The sequence below is a fragment of the Rhodnius prolixus genome, unplaced genomic scaffold (assembly GCF_049639745.1).
Source record: "Rhodnius prolixus isolate KJV_2025 unplaced genomic scaffold, Rpr scaffold_6, whole genome shotgun sequence".
NCBI lineage: Eukaryota > Metazoa > Arthropoda > Insecta > Hemiptera > Reduviidae > Rhodnius > Rhodnius prolixus.
In genome coordinates, this window is record NW_027411634.1 from 1453548 (window position 1) to 1475486 (window position 21939).

The 21939-nt window shown below is 34.4% G+C and overlaps 2 protein-coding genes across 8 annotated transcripts in view; one reads left to right on the forward strand and one right to left on the reverse strand.

Annotated features, from left to right (window-relative positions):
* The window catches only part of LOC141460731 (trehalose transporter 1-like protein), an 82013-nt gene that overhangs the window by 47436 nt on the left and 12638 nt on the right, over nucleotides 1–21939 (forward strand). For 2 of the 6 annotated variants that reach the window (XR_012462328.1, XR_012462327.1), the window contains exons 12-13: nucleotides 16877–17037; nucleotides 20171–20375. The gene's annotated coding sequence lies outside the window, so the exon portion shown is untranslated. Of the gene's footprint in view, nucleotides 1–16876; nucleotides 17038–20170; nucleotides 21308–21939 lie in introns of those variants that run through there. The other 4 variants (XR_012462331.1, XR_012462332.1, XR_012462329.1 and 1 more) reach the window with 3 other exon arrangements.
* Nucleotides 5144–18710, reverse strand: LOC141460744 (uncharacterized). Of its 2 annotated transcripts, XM_074141032.1 has the most exons (3): nucleotides 18696–18710; nucleotides 14679–15318; nucleotides 5147–8518 (listed from the first exon to the last, which is right to left on the reverse strand). In XM_074141032.1, the coding sequence occupies exons 2-3, from the start codon at nucleotides 15024–15026 to the stop codon at nucleotides 8423–8425; spliced, it is 444 nt and encodes a 147-aa protein (XP_073997133.1). In that variant the 5' UTR covers nucleotides 15027–15318; nucleotides 18696–18710; the 3' UTR covers nucleotides 5147–8422. The 2 variants fall into 2 exon arrangements, with proteins under 2 accessions (XP_073997134.1, XP_073997133.1); XM_074141033.1 differs by lacking the exon at nucleotides 18696–18710 and having other exon boundaries at nucleotides 5144–8518; nucleotides 14679–15458.

Genomic DNA, 21939 nt, shown 5'->3' on the forward strand with positions numbered 1-21939 from the left:
TTAATTTTCTCACAATTGTCGTCACCAGTACACAATCATTGTAAAAATATTAGGATATTCTCTTTTTGTGAAAGGTTTAATTTAGTTCTTCATTACAAGATAAGCCGCGTATTTGTGAATACTCTTATCACATTAAGCGAACAAGTCGTAGAGATATCGTGAAAAAACTCTTCGCTTGAGCCGGCTTCAAAGGAAATATTTATCTTGAACCCAAAATTTTCTTTTAATTGCTAAAATCTTTGGTGGTACAGATATTTAAATAAAGTATACTGCATTTTGCTCATAAAACTATTTACTACTTTCTTATTTTTTTTTTTTAAACTTATAATCAGACTGCTCTAATGTAAGCAAGACGCGATTATTTATTGTGCTTATTGAAATTAAAAGTTTTTGGTGATTTATGGACTATTTGTGCCGATTTTTGGTAAGTAAGTACCTTACCTCAAGTGGTACTTGATTCTAAAACATTCTCCGGTACATTGTGTTCGGAAGTTTGATTTTTTTTTTCCTTCTTTTCCTAGTGACAATTTATTAACAATATTATTAGCTAGTTTTATGTGACATTTATTATTTTTAGTGAGTATTTCGGTTTTAGGATCTAATAAACTATAATAGCAGTAGAACTTATTTTAAAAAAGTTCAAAAAGTAATTGTACAAATTTAACCTGGACAGTAATTTAATTATTTTGTTTATAATTATAATCATATGTTAAATTGTAAATATTATTGTAAATATTATTATTAGTGTTAAGTTGTGTACATACGCATTTAGTTCGCTTTTCTTTTTTGTTTATTAACTTTTTATTACTCTCTTTCTGTTTATATTGTTATTCTCTTATTTATTTCTCTTTCACGATGAGCAATTCTAGTGACCGCACAGTAATAGCTACCTCCACGGACAACGAGTCCACTACGTCCACTTCTTACAAGAGGAACTATCCTTCCGGTGTCTCCCCCAAAAAAATCAAAAAAACCAAAAGTTCACGGAACGCCTCTGCCAAGAAGAGTCCTCAGTGCCCCATGCGCACTGCAACCTGCACTGCGGATCAACCGCAAAACCCTCCTGTTTTTGTTCAGCCAGCAACACCCCTCGCTCAGAAACCTGAAGTCTCAGCGACTGTAACAGCTCCCCCAGGAGTGCTAACCAATAATCCCTTCGCTCCTTTGGCTGATCTACAGGACATGGAAACTGCAGCGCCCGCCTCAATACGTGTCCACAAGCCACCTCCTATCTACGTGAAAAACCTCAGTCAGTACACTGTTTTATGCTCTGCATTATCGCAACTCGTGGGAAGAGATACCTTTATATGCAAAGCAAGAATCACAGATCTAGTCATACACGCAAAAACAATCGACAGCTACAGGGGTATCATCAGGTACCTCAAACAAAATAAAGCAGACTACCACACATTCCAACTGGAGGAGGACAAAGCCTACAGGGTAGTCTTAAGACACCTCCACCAAAGCGTGCCCGTAGAATATATAAAGGAAGAACTTAATGAGCTGGGCCACACTGTTCGAAATGTGGCACCAGTTATTCACCCAGTCACCAAACAGACATTGCCTCTCTTCTTTGTGGATCTCGAGCCACGGCCAAATAACAGAGATGTTTTTAATATAGAAACTCTTTGTTACTCGAGAATTAAGGTCGAAGAGCCACACAAGCAACGGATTGTTGTGCAGTGCAAGCGCTGCCAGGAGTACGGGCACACGAAGAGCTACTGCCAGCACAAACCAAGGTGCGTTAAATGTGCCGGTGAGCACTTTACTCAAGATTGCGGCAAGATGCCAACCACACCAGCCAAGTGTGCTCTCTGCAGCGGCGACCATACAGCCAGCTATAAAGGGTGTATGGTGTACAGAGAGTTGCAGCGAGCTCGGAGACAGCCTCCCGTGTACGAACATCGCTCAGCACAACAGAGTACTCCACAACCACCGCCGACAACACAACAGTCAAGAAACTTTCCTCCTCTGCATACTCCCATCACTAACCAAAATCTATCATATGCAAGGGTGGCCGCGGGACCTCAGCCGCCTCCTATTTCTCAAATGCCCACGACCTCATCCACAGGAGACATCAATACACTTCTCACAAGCTTCTTAACAGACTTCAAATCCCTCATCACACCTCTGATATCTCTCCTTACAACTGTCGTTTCCAGACTCCTTCCTAACCAATCTCCTTAATGGCTCTTTCACAACACTCTCTTACCATCATCGTCTGGAATTCTAATGGACTGACTAACCGCAGACATGAACTAGAAATATTACTACGAGACAAACGTATTGACATCGCCCTTATAACTGAGACGCACTTCACTGACAGATCAAGATTTTTCATCCCAGGATACACGACTTACAAGACCAATCACCCTGACGGAACTGGACACGGAGGAACTGCAATACTTATTCGAACTTCTTTACAACATTTCTTAATACCCTACAACGCTACACCCTTCCTACAATCTACAGTAGTCTCTTTACTGACAGAGCCCTTCTCCTACACTTTTGCAGCTGTTTACTGTCCTCCTAACCACAATATCCATCAAAACGATTTCTCATCCTTTCTCTCTTCTCTTGGGTCTCGTTTCATATGTGGTGGCGATTACAACGCTAAGCATCCGAGTTGGGGCAGCCGGGTGGCGAATCCGAGAGGTCGAACTCTTTGCACTATCCTCAATCAAAATAGTTACATTTCCTTATCCCCTTCTCAACCGACTTACTGGCCAACTTCTCCTCGCAAAAGACCTGACCTTCTTGACTTCTTTATCTGTTCTAATATTACCTCTTTACACACTGACATACAAACATTAAACGACTTGTCTTCAGATCATAGCCCCGTCATTCTAACCCTTGACATTCACCCGAAACAAGCTCTTCCCCGACAAACCCTAATAAACGGAACTATTGACTGGGACTTATTTCGAGAAACTCTTGACGAAAAACTGAACTTAAATGTGTCCTTAAAAACTCCTCAACAACTAGACGATAACGTGGCATACTTGACTACCGCTATTCAGCAAAGTATTTGGCATTCTACTCAACGGACTTCACATAACAGAACTGCACCATTACCTCTCAATCTACCTCTTCACTTGAGAGAACTGATAACGCGCAAACGTCGCGCTAGAGCTCTTTGGCATCGCACCAGATATCCCTCTCACAAAAGACTGTTTAACCAACTTACTAGAGAACTGACAACAAAACTAAGGGACTACTTTAACGACCAATTCTCTGATTATACACAATCACTTACAACTGAAGACAACTCTCTGTGGACAGCAACCAAAAGAATTCTCAAATACAGAAAAACTTCTCACCCACTAAGACGCCCGGACAATTCTTGGGCTAAATCCGACGAAGAGAGAGCCCAGTACTTTGCCGAACATCTTTCTACAGTCTTCACTCCTCATCCCGACGTACAAGACTTACAACATACTGAAAATATTCTCAAAGAACTGGAAATCCCTCTACAACTTTCACCTCCTCCTAAGCCATTCACTCCTAAAGACATCATGGACGTAATCAACTGTCTTCCCAAAAAGAAAAGTCCGGGCTATGATCTGATTACTGCTAACATCCTTTTACAACTCTCCAGGAAAGCAATAGTATTTCTAACTACTCTCTATAATGCTGTACTTCGAACCACTTACTTTCCTATTCTCTACAAATTCTCTTCTGTAACAATGATCCCTAAACCAAATAAACCTTCTCATTTCCCCAACTCTTACCGACCAATCAGCCTTCTACCCATCCTGGGGAAAGTCCTCGAAAAACTTCTACTACTCCGCCTCCAAACTGAAATAGCCCCTTTAAATATCATTCCTGACCATCAGTTCGGTTTTCGGAGTTGCCACTCGACTGTTCTCCAAGCACATCGAGTAGTTGATGTAATCGCTACTTCCCTTGAATTAAAGCAGTATTGCCCGGGTGTCTTCCTTGACATATCTCAGGCATTCGACCGGGTATGGCACGCAGGGCTGCTTTATAAACTCAAACGCCTACTGTCTTCTACCTTTTATCTCATTCTTAAGTCTTATCTCTCCGACCGTTTCTTCCAAGTTAAACAAGGTTCTTCTTCTTCTCTTATCCTTCCAATACTTGCTGGAGTTCCTCAAGGAAGCATTCTAGCCCCCTTACTTTATATTCTCTATACTGCCGACTTACCAACTCACCCGACTACAATTACTTTCACATTCGCCGACGACACTGCAATCCTTTCTCCTCATCTAGATCCTGTAATAGCATGCCGTGCTCTCCAAACTCACCTAAATCTTCTCGAGCCTTGGCTGCAAAAGTGGAGAATCAAAGTGAATGAATCAAAATCTAAATACATAGTATTCACTCTAAACAAGAAAACTCTCCCTCCTCTCTCCTTCCACAATACTTCTATACCAACGACTAACCAAGTACGATATCTCGGACTACATCTTGACAAACGACTGACGTGGAACCCACACACGAGACTCAAACGAATTGACCTCAATCTCCGATATAAAATGTTGAAAAGGCTACTCGACAAACGATCAAAACTGACCCTGACGAACAAACGATCTTTATATACCGCTCTACTTGCCCCAATATGGACGTACGGAATACAACTCTACGGAAGTGCCAAAAAATCGAACATCAACCGACTTCAGACCTTACAATCAAAAATCCTGAGAACAATAGTTAACGCTCCTTTCTACGTCTCCAATCATACAATACACACTGATCTCAATATTCCTCTCGTTTCTGAAATAGCACAATCTCGCTACACAAAACTCCACTCAAATCTACACAGTCATTACAACCCTCTTATCCACAACATGTCTACCACAACACTTCCTTCTAATCCTCATCGCAGACTAAAGCGGCGGTGGCCACGCGACCATCTCAACACAACGCCGACCTCCTAGGATGGTTGCTGTGTAAGCTTGCCAATCAGGCGAACTAACGGCTTCCATCACTGGATGGTCGTCGTTCACTCCACTCACGCCTCTTGGCGCACATGCATATGCGCGCGCGTGTATATAAGTGCATATATGTGCGTGCCCGTGTATTTGCGCCATTTCCTTACTCTCATCCCTTTTGCTTGTTATATCTATTATAGTTGCAAAATAAATAAACAAATTAAAAAAAATAAAAAAAAAAAAAAAAAAACTTATAATCAGATACGGTAATCAGAAAACAGGTAAATGCAATCGCATTTAATTAGTAAAAATAAATACATAAAATTTAATGTCTTTCAAAAGTAATTGTCCATACATATTAAGAGCTTGCCTTTATTTTTAAATGTTATAGTATTTCAAAGATTTTATTATTATTAAAAAAAAAAAGTATTAAACAGAATAGAAACAATAAAATATTGTAAATAATACATAGTTGTTTAAGTTATATAATTAAGGGAAAGAGATTAGCTGAGTGGTTTGCGAATACTGGATTCCATCGCGGAGATCGTGGGTTCAAATCCAGCTGCTGGCCTCTTAGATTTTTCTCTTCCTTACAAGCTTTTTGCAGTTCACTGTCCAGTGATTTTACAGTGTTGTCCTATAAAGGGAGAATAACACTGTTCTGAGGCCGGCAGTGCACTGAAAAAAAGCTCCGGGCGTCAATGATCTTATACAAGTTGACGCGCCTTAAATCAAAAAATATAAGTAAAAGAAAGTTAAATAAGTATTGAAACTGTTAATTTCATACTTTAATAATGGTAAAAATCGACGTACTTATTGGGTGCTTAGTTTTTTTTGTTATTTTTTTAAATACTTATAAATTCTAAAGTACCTAACTATTCAAAACTACTTTTACATTATTTTTTCCAATATCTTAAAATACATAAGTATTTTAATGAAAGTAATTGAAAAAAAATGAATGAATTAAACAACAAAAAACACTTAAAAACGTACTTTAATTCAAAAAAAACTTAAAAAAACAAAACGTACTTAGTTCAAAGACATTTTCAGTGGCCAAAGCAAAAAATTTGTAAAATATATACCAATCTATTTAAATAGACTACTTTTTAGGTTTAGTATAATTTTCTTTTGTAATCAACGAGTGTTGACGAAGTGTTGTAAAAAAAAAGAAGTGAGATAAATGAAAAGTATTTTAAATGTTATAAAAAAAATTTCTTTTTTATAAATATGTATTTTGTATTTTTTACAATACATTATAGCTGAAATTATAATTAATGTATTTTTTTTGCGTTTAATTTTCTCGTACTGCATGAAGAGAGGTCCTCTGAGTCAGAAAAAATTATTTTTATAAGTAAGAAGCTTCTAGGAAGATAAAATCTAAGTGCTAGTCTCTAGATTCAAACCCGGGATCTCCATGTGGGCATCCAATACGCTGTCCATTTGAATTATCATTAAATTTGTGTATGACAGATATTTTCACTTTAATTGACGAGGAAAATTTAACGTATACTTTATTGGAATCTCCGTCTTCCTGACTAAAAAATAACTGAACTATCTACCTCGTTATTCTTCTTAAAAGAAAACAGTAGTTGGAAAATTTACTTTTCATTTTCAAACAAAGTTTTCTGTTGTGTGTATTGTTAGGAAAATGTTATTTGACTTTCTCTGTTAAATTAAAATTTCCCAGATCGTTCCTTCTCATTAAAATCTCATGGTTCTTGGTGTTTTTATAGAAAATTATATAGATTACTCTTAATATTCAGAGGATTTTTTTTTAAGAAGTTTTTTTGGCTGTTACAAAAATTGGAAGATTCACCTAAGCTGCAGCCTTTTTAGTCAGATAGAGAAAAATCAGGCTACGCTTCTGCCGGCAATGCACCTGGAATTTCCAGCAATTTCTTTTCTATTTGGGATCATATCTTAAATCATATAGCGGATTCTACCACCAAATTACAGCCAACTTTATGGCACTCGTTGGCATTCCTAAGAAGCGAGTATTCTGGGTCCATTAAGGACAAAGGATACTCCCAAATACCTTACTTTTCCACTTATGCCGACGGCACAGCCATTTTTACATCCAGCTTTGTCCCATCTGCTTGTCTCCACACTAACAGAGAGAGAGAGACTCACTGGTACAAATTAGGAATTTAGGTTAAAAAAAAGAAGTGGCATTAAGACATCCATTTCTCAAAAATCGTAGCGTGTAACCTTCTTACCGCTGCAGCAAAGTTTTTTTTTTTTGTCCTTTCTTCAAAGTTAACTCAATGCACACTTCCCCCTCGTAGATTTGTTTCGGTATCTTGGATCTCTTCATAGACAAAACTACAGTCGTAGAATCTTCATGAATAAACTTGAACAAATATCCCTGGAGAGATATTTGTACCCACTGCCATTGAAGACGATCGGAAGACCTTCAACGAACATAAACTTTTTATGAAGACCGTAATTCTAAAATTATTAATATCTTTTTGGCTCCTTTTAAGGCTTATTTCCATTGTAAGAAATGAAAGGCTAAGCGCTGTCAGTTTTCCAAGATCTTTTGTCACTACTTACCTCGCATTATTTTGGTTCCTGACTGAAGTGATGGTAATCTATTAAGGTCATTTGGTTTCAAAGAAAATAATTTAAAAAAATAATATATTTTTTGTTTATATATATTTTTAATTTTATAGCTTTTTTTACATAAGAAATAAATACAAAATTAGGGACGCAATTTCTTTTTTTAAATACATAAAATACACATTTAGATCTATAATTTTTTTTTTTTTTTTTGCAACCTTTATCGAGGAAAATTCATTTAAGGACACTTCCGGAATGAGAACGCTTCTTTCTAGGGTGTCTTTAAGAGAGTAGAGTATGGTCTTATCACTAAATTTATTGTTAAAATTGCGGTTTTGAAACAACTTCTCAACTGGATAGAAGTAGCAACACTTCATTGAACGGATTTTGTTTTTATTTAAGGCGCGTTAACATCTGAGAGGTCATTGGCTCCTGACTTTTTTGTTTTCTTTCTGTACTTCCGTTACAGACAACACTGTCCATTACTGGGATAGTGTAGCTGTAAGAAGAGCTCCCTAGAAGGGCCAGCAACTGGATTCGAACCTGGGCTTTCCGTGTCTGAGAATACGGCTAACCACTTCCCTTTGTATAATTATTATTTTGCGATTAGCCTCCGAAAATTTGCATTAAACAATCGTTTATAGATTAAACAAACGTCACACTGTAGGAAGACTATATAGGATATAATTTTTAACATTATAGTAATAGACGTGTAAATATTTCTCAGCCTTCAGGAAAAGCGTTCTTAGTTTTGAGTAAAGACTCTCGTCCTTTTAAAATATAAATGAAAATATTTATGCCCTAAATAAAAAGAAAACTACAAACTTGATTTATTCTAAATAATTATTATAATAATTAATACTTATAATTTAAACAGGTACTTTTACTTTTGATATAAGTATGTCTGGACGGAAGTCATTGAACATAATATTTTAATATACCTCTTTTTATATACATACATATTATTATTATTTAAGTTGATTGATAGCTAATGACGAATAGGTTGGTACCATATCTTCAGCCACTACGTCTTCATATTTTGGTGGTGGATCGTCTTGTGGTAGCTGAAATCAAAATATATATATTAGGCGTCATATTAAGTATTTATTATATTCTAAATAATTAAGTGGTGCATGTCGGTCATAAATTACAATAATTTCATGTAATAAGTAAATTTGACAGGTTAATTAAAGTCCGCCACAATGGTTTCATTTTTATTTTTTAGTTTCTCTTGCTAGATAAGGAAAGTAATGTAATCGTGCCTGATTTTTTTTGATTGCGTAAAATAGATGCAGTTTTTCAGAGAAACTCCCCACAGTTATTAGTTATGGTACTCATTTTCATGTATGAATGGATTTATTTGAAAAGAGAATGGATTTAATTCTTGTAGTAGAAAGTAAAAGTTTACCCCGGTCCAAGGAAGTGACACAAAAATCATTGCGGAAGGAAATTGCAACATATAGAGAGAGTCCTTGAAGGACATCAACCAGAAAACTTGAGTCAAATATAACTAACTGGTAACCACTCAAACGTGAAGAAACTGCGTTTTACTATTTTTGTCAGTACTCCTCTAAATTTTGCAGAAAATTAATAATTAGAAAACCTCAAGTTTTTCTACTTGTTCATAACTTTGATCTATCGTATATGAATAATTTGAAATAATAGATGTATCTCTCAAGGAGAGGTCCCATTTCCAGAGTACCGCAGAAGCTTATTGAGCGTGACCCCCAGTTCTGTGGTCCTTAATTTGAGATTTAGGGGTCACAAGCTCAATGAAGGGTGTACACAGAGCTTCAACCCTGTCACCTTTATATTTTTAGCAGTAAATACCAACTGGATGATTTTTTTTTTTTTTAATATTTTTATGCTTCATTCATTTATTTTTTCAAAATATCCGTTTCGAGGTCCCCTGAGGAAATCGTGTGAGTTGTTTGCACCAGATTTTTCACTCTTATTGACTCAGATTCTCAATTTTCGATTTTTCCAGGGGAAATTCTACTCACGTGGCTCCGAGAACCTGGATTCTTAGGCCAAACACCCCCACCAGCAGCCCCTGTTCCTCCTATTCAGGGGCATCCTCAACCTATCTGGATACTACTACTCGATCATGTATCCTTTTAATTCCCGGACAGAGAATTTGCTGCTCCAATCCCCACCCCTCAATCCTTGGAACTTAGCCACAAAAAAAAATAATAATAATACATTCTTAATAAAGCCGTACTTCTTTGCTCATTCCAGATCTAGGTTCTTGAAATCGAGAGATCCATTCCTAACAAGAGCCACCTACTTCCCAAAGCGGGGCTTGTCCTAGCTAAGGATGTTACTTCTAGGGGGAGGAAAAACCAATGAATGTGAGCTTTACCCAGGGAACCGCTCTCCAGCATTAAGAGTCTGATTAAACGGACGGGTCTGGAGGGCGAGCTTTAGAGTGAGGGGAGCCACAATAGATCCAAAGGGGTCGCTGTGGCCGTAGGCCTTAAGAATCTTACTTCCCAAAGCACTCTCTAAGAGATCCTTAGGATAACGATGAGTCACTTTTTGTTTAAACAATTTACGTCACAATCCATTACTTTAGTTTAAAACGTTCCTTTTAGAGAATATTGATTTTTACAGCGGTTTTAGAGGTAAATGACAACATACTAATGAAAAACTATAAAACTGAAATAAAACTAACTTTTTCAATAAAAAAAAATGGTAAGTTACAAAGAAAATAAATTGCGTAAATGATACTAATAGAAAGTCATGTGCGTAAACAATAAAACAGATTATTTTTAAAGTAATAAACAATAAAAATTGCCATTAAAAATGGAAATAAAACAAAAAAAATATTTTGTACTCCACTTTTAGTGTATATACGATAGCAATATTATCGCTCTTGTTTATCGCTAGTTTATTATTGTCAGCTATTAACAGCGTTTTTTTTTCTTTTTTCTCTTTGAACTGAAATTCTTTGAGTAACACTTTAAATTGTTTTAAGTCGAATTCGAGTTGCTTTTTTTTTTTTTTTTTTTTTTTTTTAAAGTTTGGTTTGACCTTGGCACTTTTTGATGTTAATATTATTATTAATAATTGTCTAATAATAAGATAGAAATCATCCTGAAAAAATGTTAGAAAAAATAAGTTAAAAATAAGACGGGTACAATAAAAATATTTTGTTTAAAATGATCTTTAAAAAAATTAATACAGAAAAAGGGTATTTTCAATTTTCAGTTAAGGAATTATCAGTGATAAGTTACAGTCAGGTATCCATGCAAAGCCCATTTGAAATATTAAGTTATATACGTGAACCACTAATTGCAGTAAATTTACCATTTTTTTTTAATGTAATAAATTGAAATTAGTTGCAGCGCAATTAGAAGCACCACTGAATATCCTTGACTGTAATTGCAATGCGTGTAGCGTAGAACTATAAAGCGTATAACGTTTTAAAAATAAAAAAATGCTAATACCTAATAAACTCCCATATAAGTTTAGAAAAGAAATAAAAAAAAATGTATATAATATGTTAATAAGAAATGGGGCGTGACCAGATATTATAATTAGACAGTAACTAATAACTGTTCGTAAATCAAACAGTCTGACGTCACCTTCTCCAGCACAAATGGATCTTTGGAGTTTCATGGAATATTTTATTTTAAAAATATGGTTAGCTCGATCCACTAACAGCGCTCATGGATAATATCGTTGATTTTATTTAATCTACCACTGAAGATGGATGTAAGTTTGCAACAGGCCAGGGATACAATAAAACATGCTGCTGCGACAGATAAAAATCAACGATAATATTCAAATTATATGGTGCACTTAAATTAGGCCTAAACTTGATTACACACGTAGTACACAATAAAAAATAAACCTGAAGCACCCACTCAAAAGAATCGAGTCTTATTACAGTTCTTAAGATCCAAGACTCATGAATTTTCATGAAAAGTTATAGAACTGTGTGCAATCAAGTTTCAAGAAAAATCTAAAAAAAATCCCTCTCGGAGAAAAAAAAAACTCGTCCCTCTTATAAAGTGTCACTTCCTGTTCAGGGATTTTTAACCATTGAATTTCTGTTTACGTTTCTTTAAAGTAAAACAAAATATCAAGATTCAGGAGCATCCCTTTTTGTGATAATTTTTTTTGTTTTTCCACACGCACATATCATTTTCTACAAATAATTTTGTTTCGGTGGAGTTCAGGGGTACCAACTACCTATAATACGGCCTAAAATTTTCTATTAAAAACTTAATATAAACGAAATTTTTGACACAATCAAAATAATTTCCTACAGTAGTAAGAGAAAGTAAAATAGTTTAGAAATTATTTCTAACTAAATAATAATTTCTGTGAAAAACATTTTTCTTATTTCTAGAAGTAAGTATTATGATCGTGTTTCTTTTCCTAATTTGAGTTTTTACAATTACTTTGTTTAAAAGTGCAGGAGAAAGTGTTGTTTTTTTTTGTTTTTTTTTTACATATTTGTCTATGAGTACGATAGTGGGAGTTAATTAAGAAACAGAAAACTGCAGGAAGTTCAAAATTTGATATTTAGACTAGACGTCATAATAATGGATGAATTTAAATTCTCAGATCTAAATGGCACTGATCACAACTTTCCATAAGGCTCTTTAAAAGAAAAAAAAGAAATCAATTGTTACAAAGAACTTTCTAACTTCTAAAGTTTTTTACTCTCCAAAAATACATTAATATGACAGTGAGGGAAGGGATTAGCTATGCGGTTAGCCACGCGGAGGTCCCGGGTTCGAATCCAGCTGCTGACCCTTAGATTTTTCTCTTCCTAGGAGCTCACTGTCCGGTGATGGACAGTGTTGTCTGTGACGAGAGAGCACTGAAAAAAGCTCCGGGCGCCAATAACCTTAGATGTTGACGCGCCTTAAATGATAAAAAAAAAATATGACAGGGACAAGAGGCAAAAATATTAGGAAGAAAATATTCAAATATTTGTTTAAAAAAAAAAAGAAAAAGAAAATTAAAAACATTTTTACACAATAATGCTAAAATTACTATGCTTGCTCTGACTTCATACTACAGATATAAACAATGGAGAAATAAATATTTATAACACAATGTACACCATATCAGAAAGGAAATGTGAAAAAATAAAAAAAAAAATTAGTGGGGGGAATCGAGCTGGAATGTAAACAGTTCTGCTAGAATATTAAACAGTAATGAATATTTAAAATGTATATCAGTTCTAAAAATAATTTAATTAATACATGTTTTGAATCAATTAAATTAAAGAAAAGAAGTTTAAAACAATCACACGACTCATTACCCAATCGCATTTTACGTAATTAGATACTTGAAACTTACAATTTGGGAGAAAAAGTAGTTGATTTCAAAATGACGTAAGGTCACTTCAAACGTATTATTTTCGTAAAAAAAGAAAAAAGCATAACAAACTTCATAAATCTATAATGTGAAATAGTATAAACAGATTTTGTTTTATCACGTTTATTTGTGCTACAATCAGCGCACTGGCGCTGTAAGTAACAATGATTAACAAGTGAACAGTAGATACAAAAGAATGGAGGAAGTGGAACCCCAGTGGTTACATCCCAAAACACTGAACTGAGACACTCTCTTCATCACGAGGCCGCTATTTTTTCGGAGTGGCCATGAAAGAGTTTTAGATGAAAGATTTTCACGCCAAGAAGATTTGCGTGTGATTGTAGGTTGAAATGGAGCATCTGTACCATGTATTGGCAAGACTTGGTTGATTAAAGGAATGTTAAGATCTATAATTACAGTCTTGGTAAGAGACGTAAAAAAGAGCGTTAACTACAAGATCGAAGTATTTTTAGATTGTCGAGACTGAATTCTTTTTGGAGATTAGTGCGTTTAATTGAACCCCACAACTCAATTCCATAAGCCCAGATGGGTTTTTAAAATAGAAGAATAAAATTGTCTTTTGTTATCCAGTGACAGTTTAGATCTATAGTCTAAGAGTCTTTTAAAGTAGTCGACAGTGTCTGTTCTTGCCAGTCTAGTGAGCGGGTTAAGATTTCTCTATAACTGTCGGGACAAAAGTTCCTGCGATCGAGTCTTAACTATTCATAATTGAATATAACTAGATACAGCTCATCCATCGCTGTTTTTAGGAACCTTAGAATATGAAACGAGCATTCTAGAAATTGCTTTAAGGGTTAAAATTTTCTAAATAGAGCCTTTTTTTCGGTCCTTTTCTCAAGAAAAAATGCCCTAAAACCGTAGTTTTTTAAATTTATGTATTCAGTAAAAAATTATTTTCTATAAAAGCGATTCATTACCAGTACAAGCAGTAAGTATGCCGTAATAACTGAAACTTGTGATTTCTAAAAAAATTAGAACGTAAATTCAGAATTCTATCGGTGCTTTTTGGGGCCTATGAAAGTGATGTACTGAAGGGACGCTTTACTTAGGAAATTTTTCTTTAAAAAAAACCTTTGAAAAGTGAGTACATGAAATTAAAGTAAATCAAAATAGCCAAATTTGCGAAAAAATGAAATATCACTGTAAAAATAAAGTTGGCTGTCGGCTGAAAGCACAACAGTCGTGTAATTTTACATAGATAGGGAGCAGCAAAACTAAAAAATCTGGTGTAAACCCTAATATGAAGTGATTCGAATCCAAAAATTCGGAGTACGAACACTTACCTAAATTAAGACTTTTCCTTACCTAAATTCACCTAAAAAAAAAAAAAATTTGTGCAAACTAATCACTAGAAACTGCAAACTTTATTCAGTAAAATAGTATTTCCGCTTAATCTCCTCAAATATTAAATTCAACTTAAACTATCATAGAAGATAGTCACATATTCCACTTAAATGATACTTCGGAGACAAGCTTCACGCCACCTCTTACACCCAGAACAGGCTTTTTTCTGAAGAAGCATTTTTCAGCGAAAATATTTAAAATAGAAGCTACAGATCTACATGCGTGTAATTAGCACACTAACTTTTTTAAAAAAAATCAGAGTCATTAACCTTTAAAACCTGAAAAATCGACTCAGCTAAGCGGCACTTTGTTGATTTCACCCAAAAAGTTTTTACCAGATCTCATAATAATACTGATTTGAAATAAACTTAAGTTTGAGCTTATCTGCAATCTTCTGTTTTAGAGTATTGCTCAAAATAAATACAGACCAATTTATGAAAATTACTTTTCGAAAATCGCAACACATTCTCTTTCCACAAAGTAACTTGAAAGTAAAATTATTAAAATAAAAATATTACTCACCATTCTAAATCTTCTTTTTTTCCTGTAACGTTTCTCTAACAATGTTATAACACCACAAATTGGAACCATAGTTAACATAATTGTAGCCACAACAATCAAAACAATACCAGTACGATAACCTTTATAGTTATATTTATCCGTAATAATATTACCACCAATTATTGTACGATTGACACTATTGTTAACTGTTAAATTTGTAGTATTATTTTGTGTAAAATCAGTTGGATTTGTAGTTGTTAATTGTCTAAATTCAATAACATTTGTTATACCGCGATATAGGAACATTGAACTACCGACTATCCATGCTGCAGCATATAAACAAACAAACACATACGATGGACAGTTCATGTTGAACGCACTTTATTGTTGATACGATAATTTTTTTTTCTTCTTTGTATTCTTTATTGTCAATATCACAAAGGATGAAATTTCACGAATAAATGGCATTAGTTTGTTTTTGTTTAGTTAAAAAATAAAACTAATCTTTAAAAACAAGTTGTAAAAATAAGAATTGTCCAGGAAAGATCATTCGTACATAGAAGACAAGTTGGTACTACTTGAATCAAAATGAAGTGTGCATGCCTGCCTCTGTAACCTCCAACAAAGTTTATCCCTTCTCCCAGCAGAACTCCACTCCTACCTACGGAAAGAATAATAACGTTATAACCTGTTCCAATTTTAAAACACTCACAAAAAAAAAATACAATGAAGAAAGCGTTCTCGAAAGAATAGCGATAATTTTTGTTATACAAAGTCTCATTCAATTCACTTAATAAGTAAGTAATTATTGATTTTATCATTCACAGTTTTGTTTAATAAAACTCTCACATTTTAATAATTGGTCCGTTTGAAGTGTAAAAAAATAAATAACCTTGGCCCTGAGGAAGTTGTTATTCTCTCTTTAGAGAAAGTATACTGACAACACTTTGAAATCGTGTGAAATTTTCGAATTTGAGTTTTCAGCGAAAGGACTGTTTTTGAGACTTCTGAACAAGAAAAAAAAAATATCCGCATTTATAATGGAGAAGAGAAAACTGTTCAAGAAAAAGATAGCGTTTGGGCGAATTGAAATACTCATACGTTGGTGAACAGAGGTGTAGCCATCAGTAGAGATCATGATGTGTTCAGAAGGAGTAAACAAATTTTTAATTTTTTTTCACGAATTGAAAGAAGTTTTTGAAGTTCCTGAGTATTGTTTCGACTGAAGGATTTGTTAGGTAGGTGATAGAGATTGACGAAAGTAGATTTACGGGCCCCACTGATACTTTGGGTTTATGTTTTCTGGTTGACCATCGGCGTAATTTCAGTCGATAGCAAGTTTGACAATTTGTGGTTGTTTTTAATGATTTTTTTTGGCGTTCAACAGTTCGAAGAAAGTTGATCACCTAATCGTTGGAGTAAGAGGAAGTCTGATCATTTTTCATACGAGATTTTTTATTTTCTGCAATGAATTAGTTACATATTTTTTAAATGGTTGGCAGGTGGAAGCGTCAATATTTAAAGTAGGATTTTTCCAGGATTCCTTTGTCTGCTCATGATTTCTTATGAAATTCTTGATGGCGCTAAGATCTGAAAACTTTATTTAAAAACAAAGGAACTTGAAGTGTAAATTACGGTTTTGGGTAGGTCTTTTGTGGCGATGATTGTGAGTTTAAATCGTACCATGTCTTTGCATAACAATGTATTATTTTATCGCATTATCAGTGAATAAAACCTTAGCTTAAATTGATAGAATTGGTTAACGTGATTTTATAGTTTGTTTGTTTGACGTTCGGCCATGCAAGAAAAATAAGCTAAACTTTACTATGTATTGCCCTAAATGCTTTTTCCACTCATTTCCAACATTTTAGCCGAAAAGTGGTTTCAGCATTTTTAGAATCTTTTTTTTTTCATTTTTGTTTGATTTACTGGGCAAGATTTTAAGTACTATCTGTCTTTTAGGGGAAACAGTTCGAAGAAAGTTGATCACCTAATCGTTGGAGTAAGAGGAAGTCTGATCATTTTTCATACGAGATTTTTTATTTTCTTTTATCCCTCTCGTAAAGGTACTAGAAGTATTGTACAATCGATTTCAAAATTTTCACCGGAAATATACGTTCCGGAGTTTCATTATCACGAAAAAGTGGTTTTATCAATTTTCTGTGTCTGTCATCAGCATATTTTACAAAAAAATTCAAATTTGATATTATTTGCTTTAGGTACCGCTATGGCTTGAAATACTATTTTGCTTGAGATCAAAGTCAATCAACAAAATCAAAACAGGATGAGCTTTACAGCATGGATTTTCACAGTTTTGTGACTTGCCCCATCAAATGGCTCTTGTGATTGTCTGTAAAATTAGTGTACTGATCGCTTACAGGTAAATCTATAACTTCTTACTTTATTGAATCAACTCTTTTTCTTTTTTTGGAGAGTTGGCGTTTCTGTAGTGTGATTTCAATGTAATTAATGGCTTCACGTAAGCAGCTCATTCCATTCTTAGCATGCAGGATATGTGTGCGAGGAACTGGCCAAGAAAAATATCTCAAGAGACCGAAACCCTTTTGCTGCGTGCCCTCTACTGTTACAAAATTAGTTTTGAAATCGTGGATCCACAATAATTGGTGTAGGCAGCGATAGATGAAGAAGTTCGTTCGAGTATTCTCGCCAAAGTTAACGGTGGATTTGCTAGGAAAATGGGCAAGAGTGTTGGTAGAACATGCTGTCTTGGCATTCCAGGCTCATTAGACACATGAACCTGCTAGGTTTTGACAATGGTGATCATTGTAGGTTTTGCTTGACTGAGAAGGAGTTGCCATTGCAAGAGCGTGGACCACTCACTCTGTGAGTTGAAACGCCCAAGACGTTGAACTTTACGAAGGCCCTCCTCATGCTGTTTTGGAGCTTGCTTGTATGCATCAGGCTAGCGCGGGAGCACTGAGCTGTCGGCTACTGTTTGCTTACCGGGGAGTGCAGATCACTGCGAGTCCCGGTAACTGTTAGCCGTTTCTCTCTCTACCCCTACTTAATATTCAATTCTAAACATAAAAACATTTTAAAGAAACCAAAGTTTAAAAAAACCAGTTGATAGTTCTTTTTTTCTTATATATCCTTCTGAAAATGGTTTTACTGATTTTCTTTAAATTTCATTAGGTCTATGGGTCCTAACTTCCTTCTGCATAATATTTGTGAATATCTATCAAAAAAAGTACGTTTTGGATGGAAGAGTGACCTTTCCATCGGAAGTGCTTTTCTAAGCAGTTAGCTGCTGCAAAGGATTTCATTTGAACTAGGACATAATGTACTTTAGGCCCGTCGTTGAGGTATTTTGTGTGGTATTATTGATTTATAGTAGGGTTCTGAAGGACTGGACGTTATGCTTCCTTCTTCTGTTTCATTTTATATTAGTAAAATGTATAACATTGAAATCAATTAACTTTTCTGGATAAATTCTAACATTTATGAAAATTTAATTAGTGATATGATAGTTCATTCAAGATTTTTGAATGTTAAATTTTAGTTTTGCAAACTATTTGCCGCTATTCCCCCCAAAAATGTTGTTCTATGTTAATCCTTGTGTTGCACGTTGTTAATGCCGAGTTTGGGGCGTTTGTCAGGGATAAAACAGAAATAGAGTTCAAAACTATTTCTCAATTCTTCTTCACTAGCGCGTTCTAACTGCACAAGTACAATACAACAGCTCCTTCTTGCTTATTTTTAGTTTGTTTTTTTTCTAACTATGGCTAAAAACTAGGACCAATAAAAATCTTCAGTCTAAAATTAGACGTTACATCATTATTTTAAAATATACACTGAGGAATGTTACAGCTGTACCATATTTGCTGATTCCAATCTTTCTAATAAAAACTACAACACTGTGAAAACAAAACAGAATAATGTAAAAAAAATGCAAAAAAGAAAGTGAGACAACAACAATCCAAAGAGAAAAACAATACTATAAAAATAAATTTTAACAAAAAATGAATATAAATACTTCTACATTAAAGAACTGAACACATTACATAACTTCGTACATACTGTGTGTAAGTGACTCCCAGCAATGAAGGACGAATTCTCACCCAACAGGAAAAGTATGTTTTATCGTGTTTTTATTTGTAGGCCCCCTCCTCGTTTACAGCTTAATTTTTTGTAAACAAAATAAACAAGAGATAAATTTTGTTTGTGACAAAACAAATGAAATAAGTTCTTCAATCGTTAATTTATTAGTTTCCCTTGTATCTAGTAAGAGTTTAAAGTATAGACAACATTATGTTCATAAATTTTTATTTCTTATTAGAAATATCGAACTCAATTAACTGTTTATAATCCAACAATATGATCTAGTCATTAATCCACTGCCGTTATTTTTTTTATATTATTTTTAAGGCCTACCTGAAGCTTTTTTCGGCTTCTGGACAGGGTTCTCTCGTTACTAAGAACTGTAAGAAGTTCTGTAAAAAGAGGAAATCTGAGTGCTAACAAACTGGATTCGAATCCTGTATCTCCGCGTTGTAATCCACTGAGCTAATCCATTCTCTAACTGGCATTATTTGTATTTATATTATTTTTTTTTTTTTAAAGCTCGTCAACATCTGAGCTTTCGTTACTGTTAACACTATCCATCACCGGACAGTAAGCTGTAAGAAGCTTGTAGGAAGAGAAAAATCTAAGTACCAGCTGCTCAGGCAATATTATTTTATTTTTAACAGCTTCGCTTCTGGGCCAAAGATTTGGTTCTACTTCTAAGTGAGGACTGACTAATGCGGTTCTTGCATCCTCAAGCTTAAGTACAAGTTTATCACCAAATCTGGATAGGGCTTGACATCACCTCCGTCGGCTTCATCTTCTTCAAACTCTTTTTCATCTTTTTTTGCATTCAATATCTTCCAAAGTCATCTTTTTTTTTCAATTTTTCAATTATAGCACCTTTTAAGGTGTAATTTTTGTCATCTTCTTCTTCTTTGATTTTCTTCTTGACTGCAACCTTATTGTATGTAATCATTTTAAGAAAGTAAAAAAATCAACTTTGATTAAGAATTCAAAAATCTATCGTCTAGAAACTAATAAAGCGAATACTATAAAAATAAACAACCATAAATACGATATAAATGAACAATAAAAATCGATTTAATAAATATCTTTCATTTAGTTTAATTTATTTTAAAATTATTTAATTAAACAGATCTCTGCGGATGGTTTATGAGTACTTCTTTAAAGACCAAATAAAAATCAGGCCTCAAGGTTGATTCCTAGCATTATTGTTCACAGGTGTACAATAATACTACGCAATTATGTGTGTAAGATTTTATTTTATTGCTTTCTTTTAATGCCACAAAAAAATGAGGAATTATTATAACTGTTTTAAATAGAATTTTCGCTGACAGTATTTTGTTAATTTTATTTTTTATGACGCACCCTGATTACGAAAACAAAAAACCTGGTGGGTAACAGTCGCATGAGTTTTCTTGCTGTAATATGTAAATATTATTACATAGATTGATTGTTGATTGCAGAGTTGAAAGCGGAAGGAAATTTATATGATGCTTTTGCCAGGAGAAGTCGAATTCAAGTAATGAAGTCGCAAGGAGCAGTCGAATCCAAGTAATGAAGTCGCAAGGAGCAGTCGAATCCAAGTAATGAAGTCGCAAGAAAGAAAATGAGAAAACAAAAATCTGGTGTTAACTCTCATATGGCTTTTCTCATTATACTTTTCTCAAGGTAAAAACTCAAAAATTTTCTTTTAACTCGAAATTTTTGACCCATATTTAATGTTTACCAACTTTTTGTTGTAAAACCGTTAAATGTAACTTTATTTTGTTTATCTCAATCAATGCGAAGTGTGCAGAGAAATAATTCTATTTTCAAACAATTCATTTAACTTCTCTTAATCGTTCATAAGAGATTCCTAGAAAAGTGTTTTCAATCGAATTTCCCTGGAAGAAAAATATTTCAAATAAAAATTTTCTGCCACTGTTATAGCAGGCAAATCAGCTAGTCAATAATAGTTGTGTTTGGGTAATTAATGATAAAGATCATACCGGGTATAAAATGTTGCAAAGATTCATATCTACCATACATGTAATAACCCACAGCTCTGTAGATTTTGATAACAATGGGTTTGCTGAGGTCAGCTGGGGGATGGAAAGGTGGAAAATGCACTAACACATCATGACCAGCAGAGACTAGAGTGAAATGGACTTGCAAGCCGCGCATGATGGCTCAGTCACCACTCTTTAATTTAAGCAAAAGCTGCTAGGACCGAAAATGGTGAAGTCAACTTTCTGAACAGATTCCGTAACTACTAAAGAGCCGCCGTAGAAATGACGTGATCCCAAGCCACGCATCGTTGGACATAGCAATACCCTGATGCAAACCCACCACCGTCGAACTTACTGATAGTCTGATAGTGCACAACATATTATGTGTTTTACTAGAGTGTATTGGAATATCTTGACACGGCTATAACGAGGGACTATATCATGTAGTTTTTGTTTTAAGAACATTATTTGTATTCAGAATTGTATGTTAATTTGCTGGTTAATCTGGTTTTGGGTTTTTGGGTTCGGAGAGAGAGATAAAATGTGGTAATACCATATTAATTGTTAGTTTTGTAAGCATTTATTTTTCACATGTGTACCAATATTTATTGTTTGTAGAAACGAGTTATTAGAGAATAAACTCCGTTGCACATTATCCTAGTTTTTGATCTGGATCCAACACACTTACATTGGAGAGATCTCGTAGGCATGACAATGCCTAATACAAATACATGTTATTTTTTTTGACTTTTTTTTTTATTAGTCACCATAAGTTGATTATAACTTATTTTCTGGCCAAAATTGGGGCTTTTTTTCTGAGATGTTATTACTGTTTAAATTCAAAAACTAAAATTTAAAAAAAGAAAGGAAATTGTAATAATCATGAAATAAATTCCACTTAATGATTTAAAGTAAAAATCGAAACTTTCACCGGAAATATAAAATTCAAATTTTGTTTTGTGCAAACGAGTTTTGATTTGATTTTATTGCAGGAAGTATCTATTTAATATTCACTTTAGATATCACTAGAGGCGTTGACATCAAACTTCCTCTTAAGGTTCCTCTTCTACCGGAAGAGAGTATGGATACAACGGACAAGTAGTACTCCCACTAGTCTCTGCTGATCGAGACTCCATGCACACCACCTCCAAAGTGGTACTGCCAGTCAGTAACTGGTCGCGGATTCTTTGACTCGATCCAGTCGAATGCTCATGTTACTTTCAGCTTCTTCAGTCGAGTTTTTT

Excerpts from the sequence above, each read along its gene's own strand:
- LOC141460744 (XM_074141033.1), bottom strand. The coding sequence starts at position 15,026 with ATGAACTGTCCATCGTATGTGTTTGTTTGTTTATATGCTGCAGCATGG. Across the intron at positions 8,519-14,678 it reads AAAAAAGAAGATTTAGAATG|CTACCACAAGACGATCCACC; the intron begins GTGAGTAATATT and ends TTTTGATTTCAG.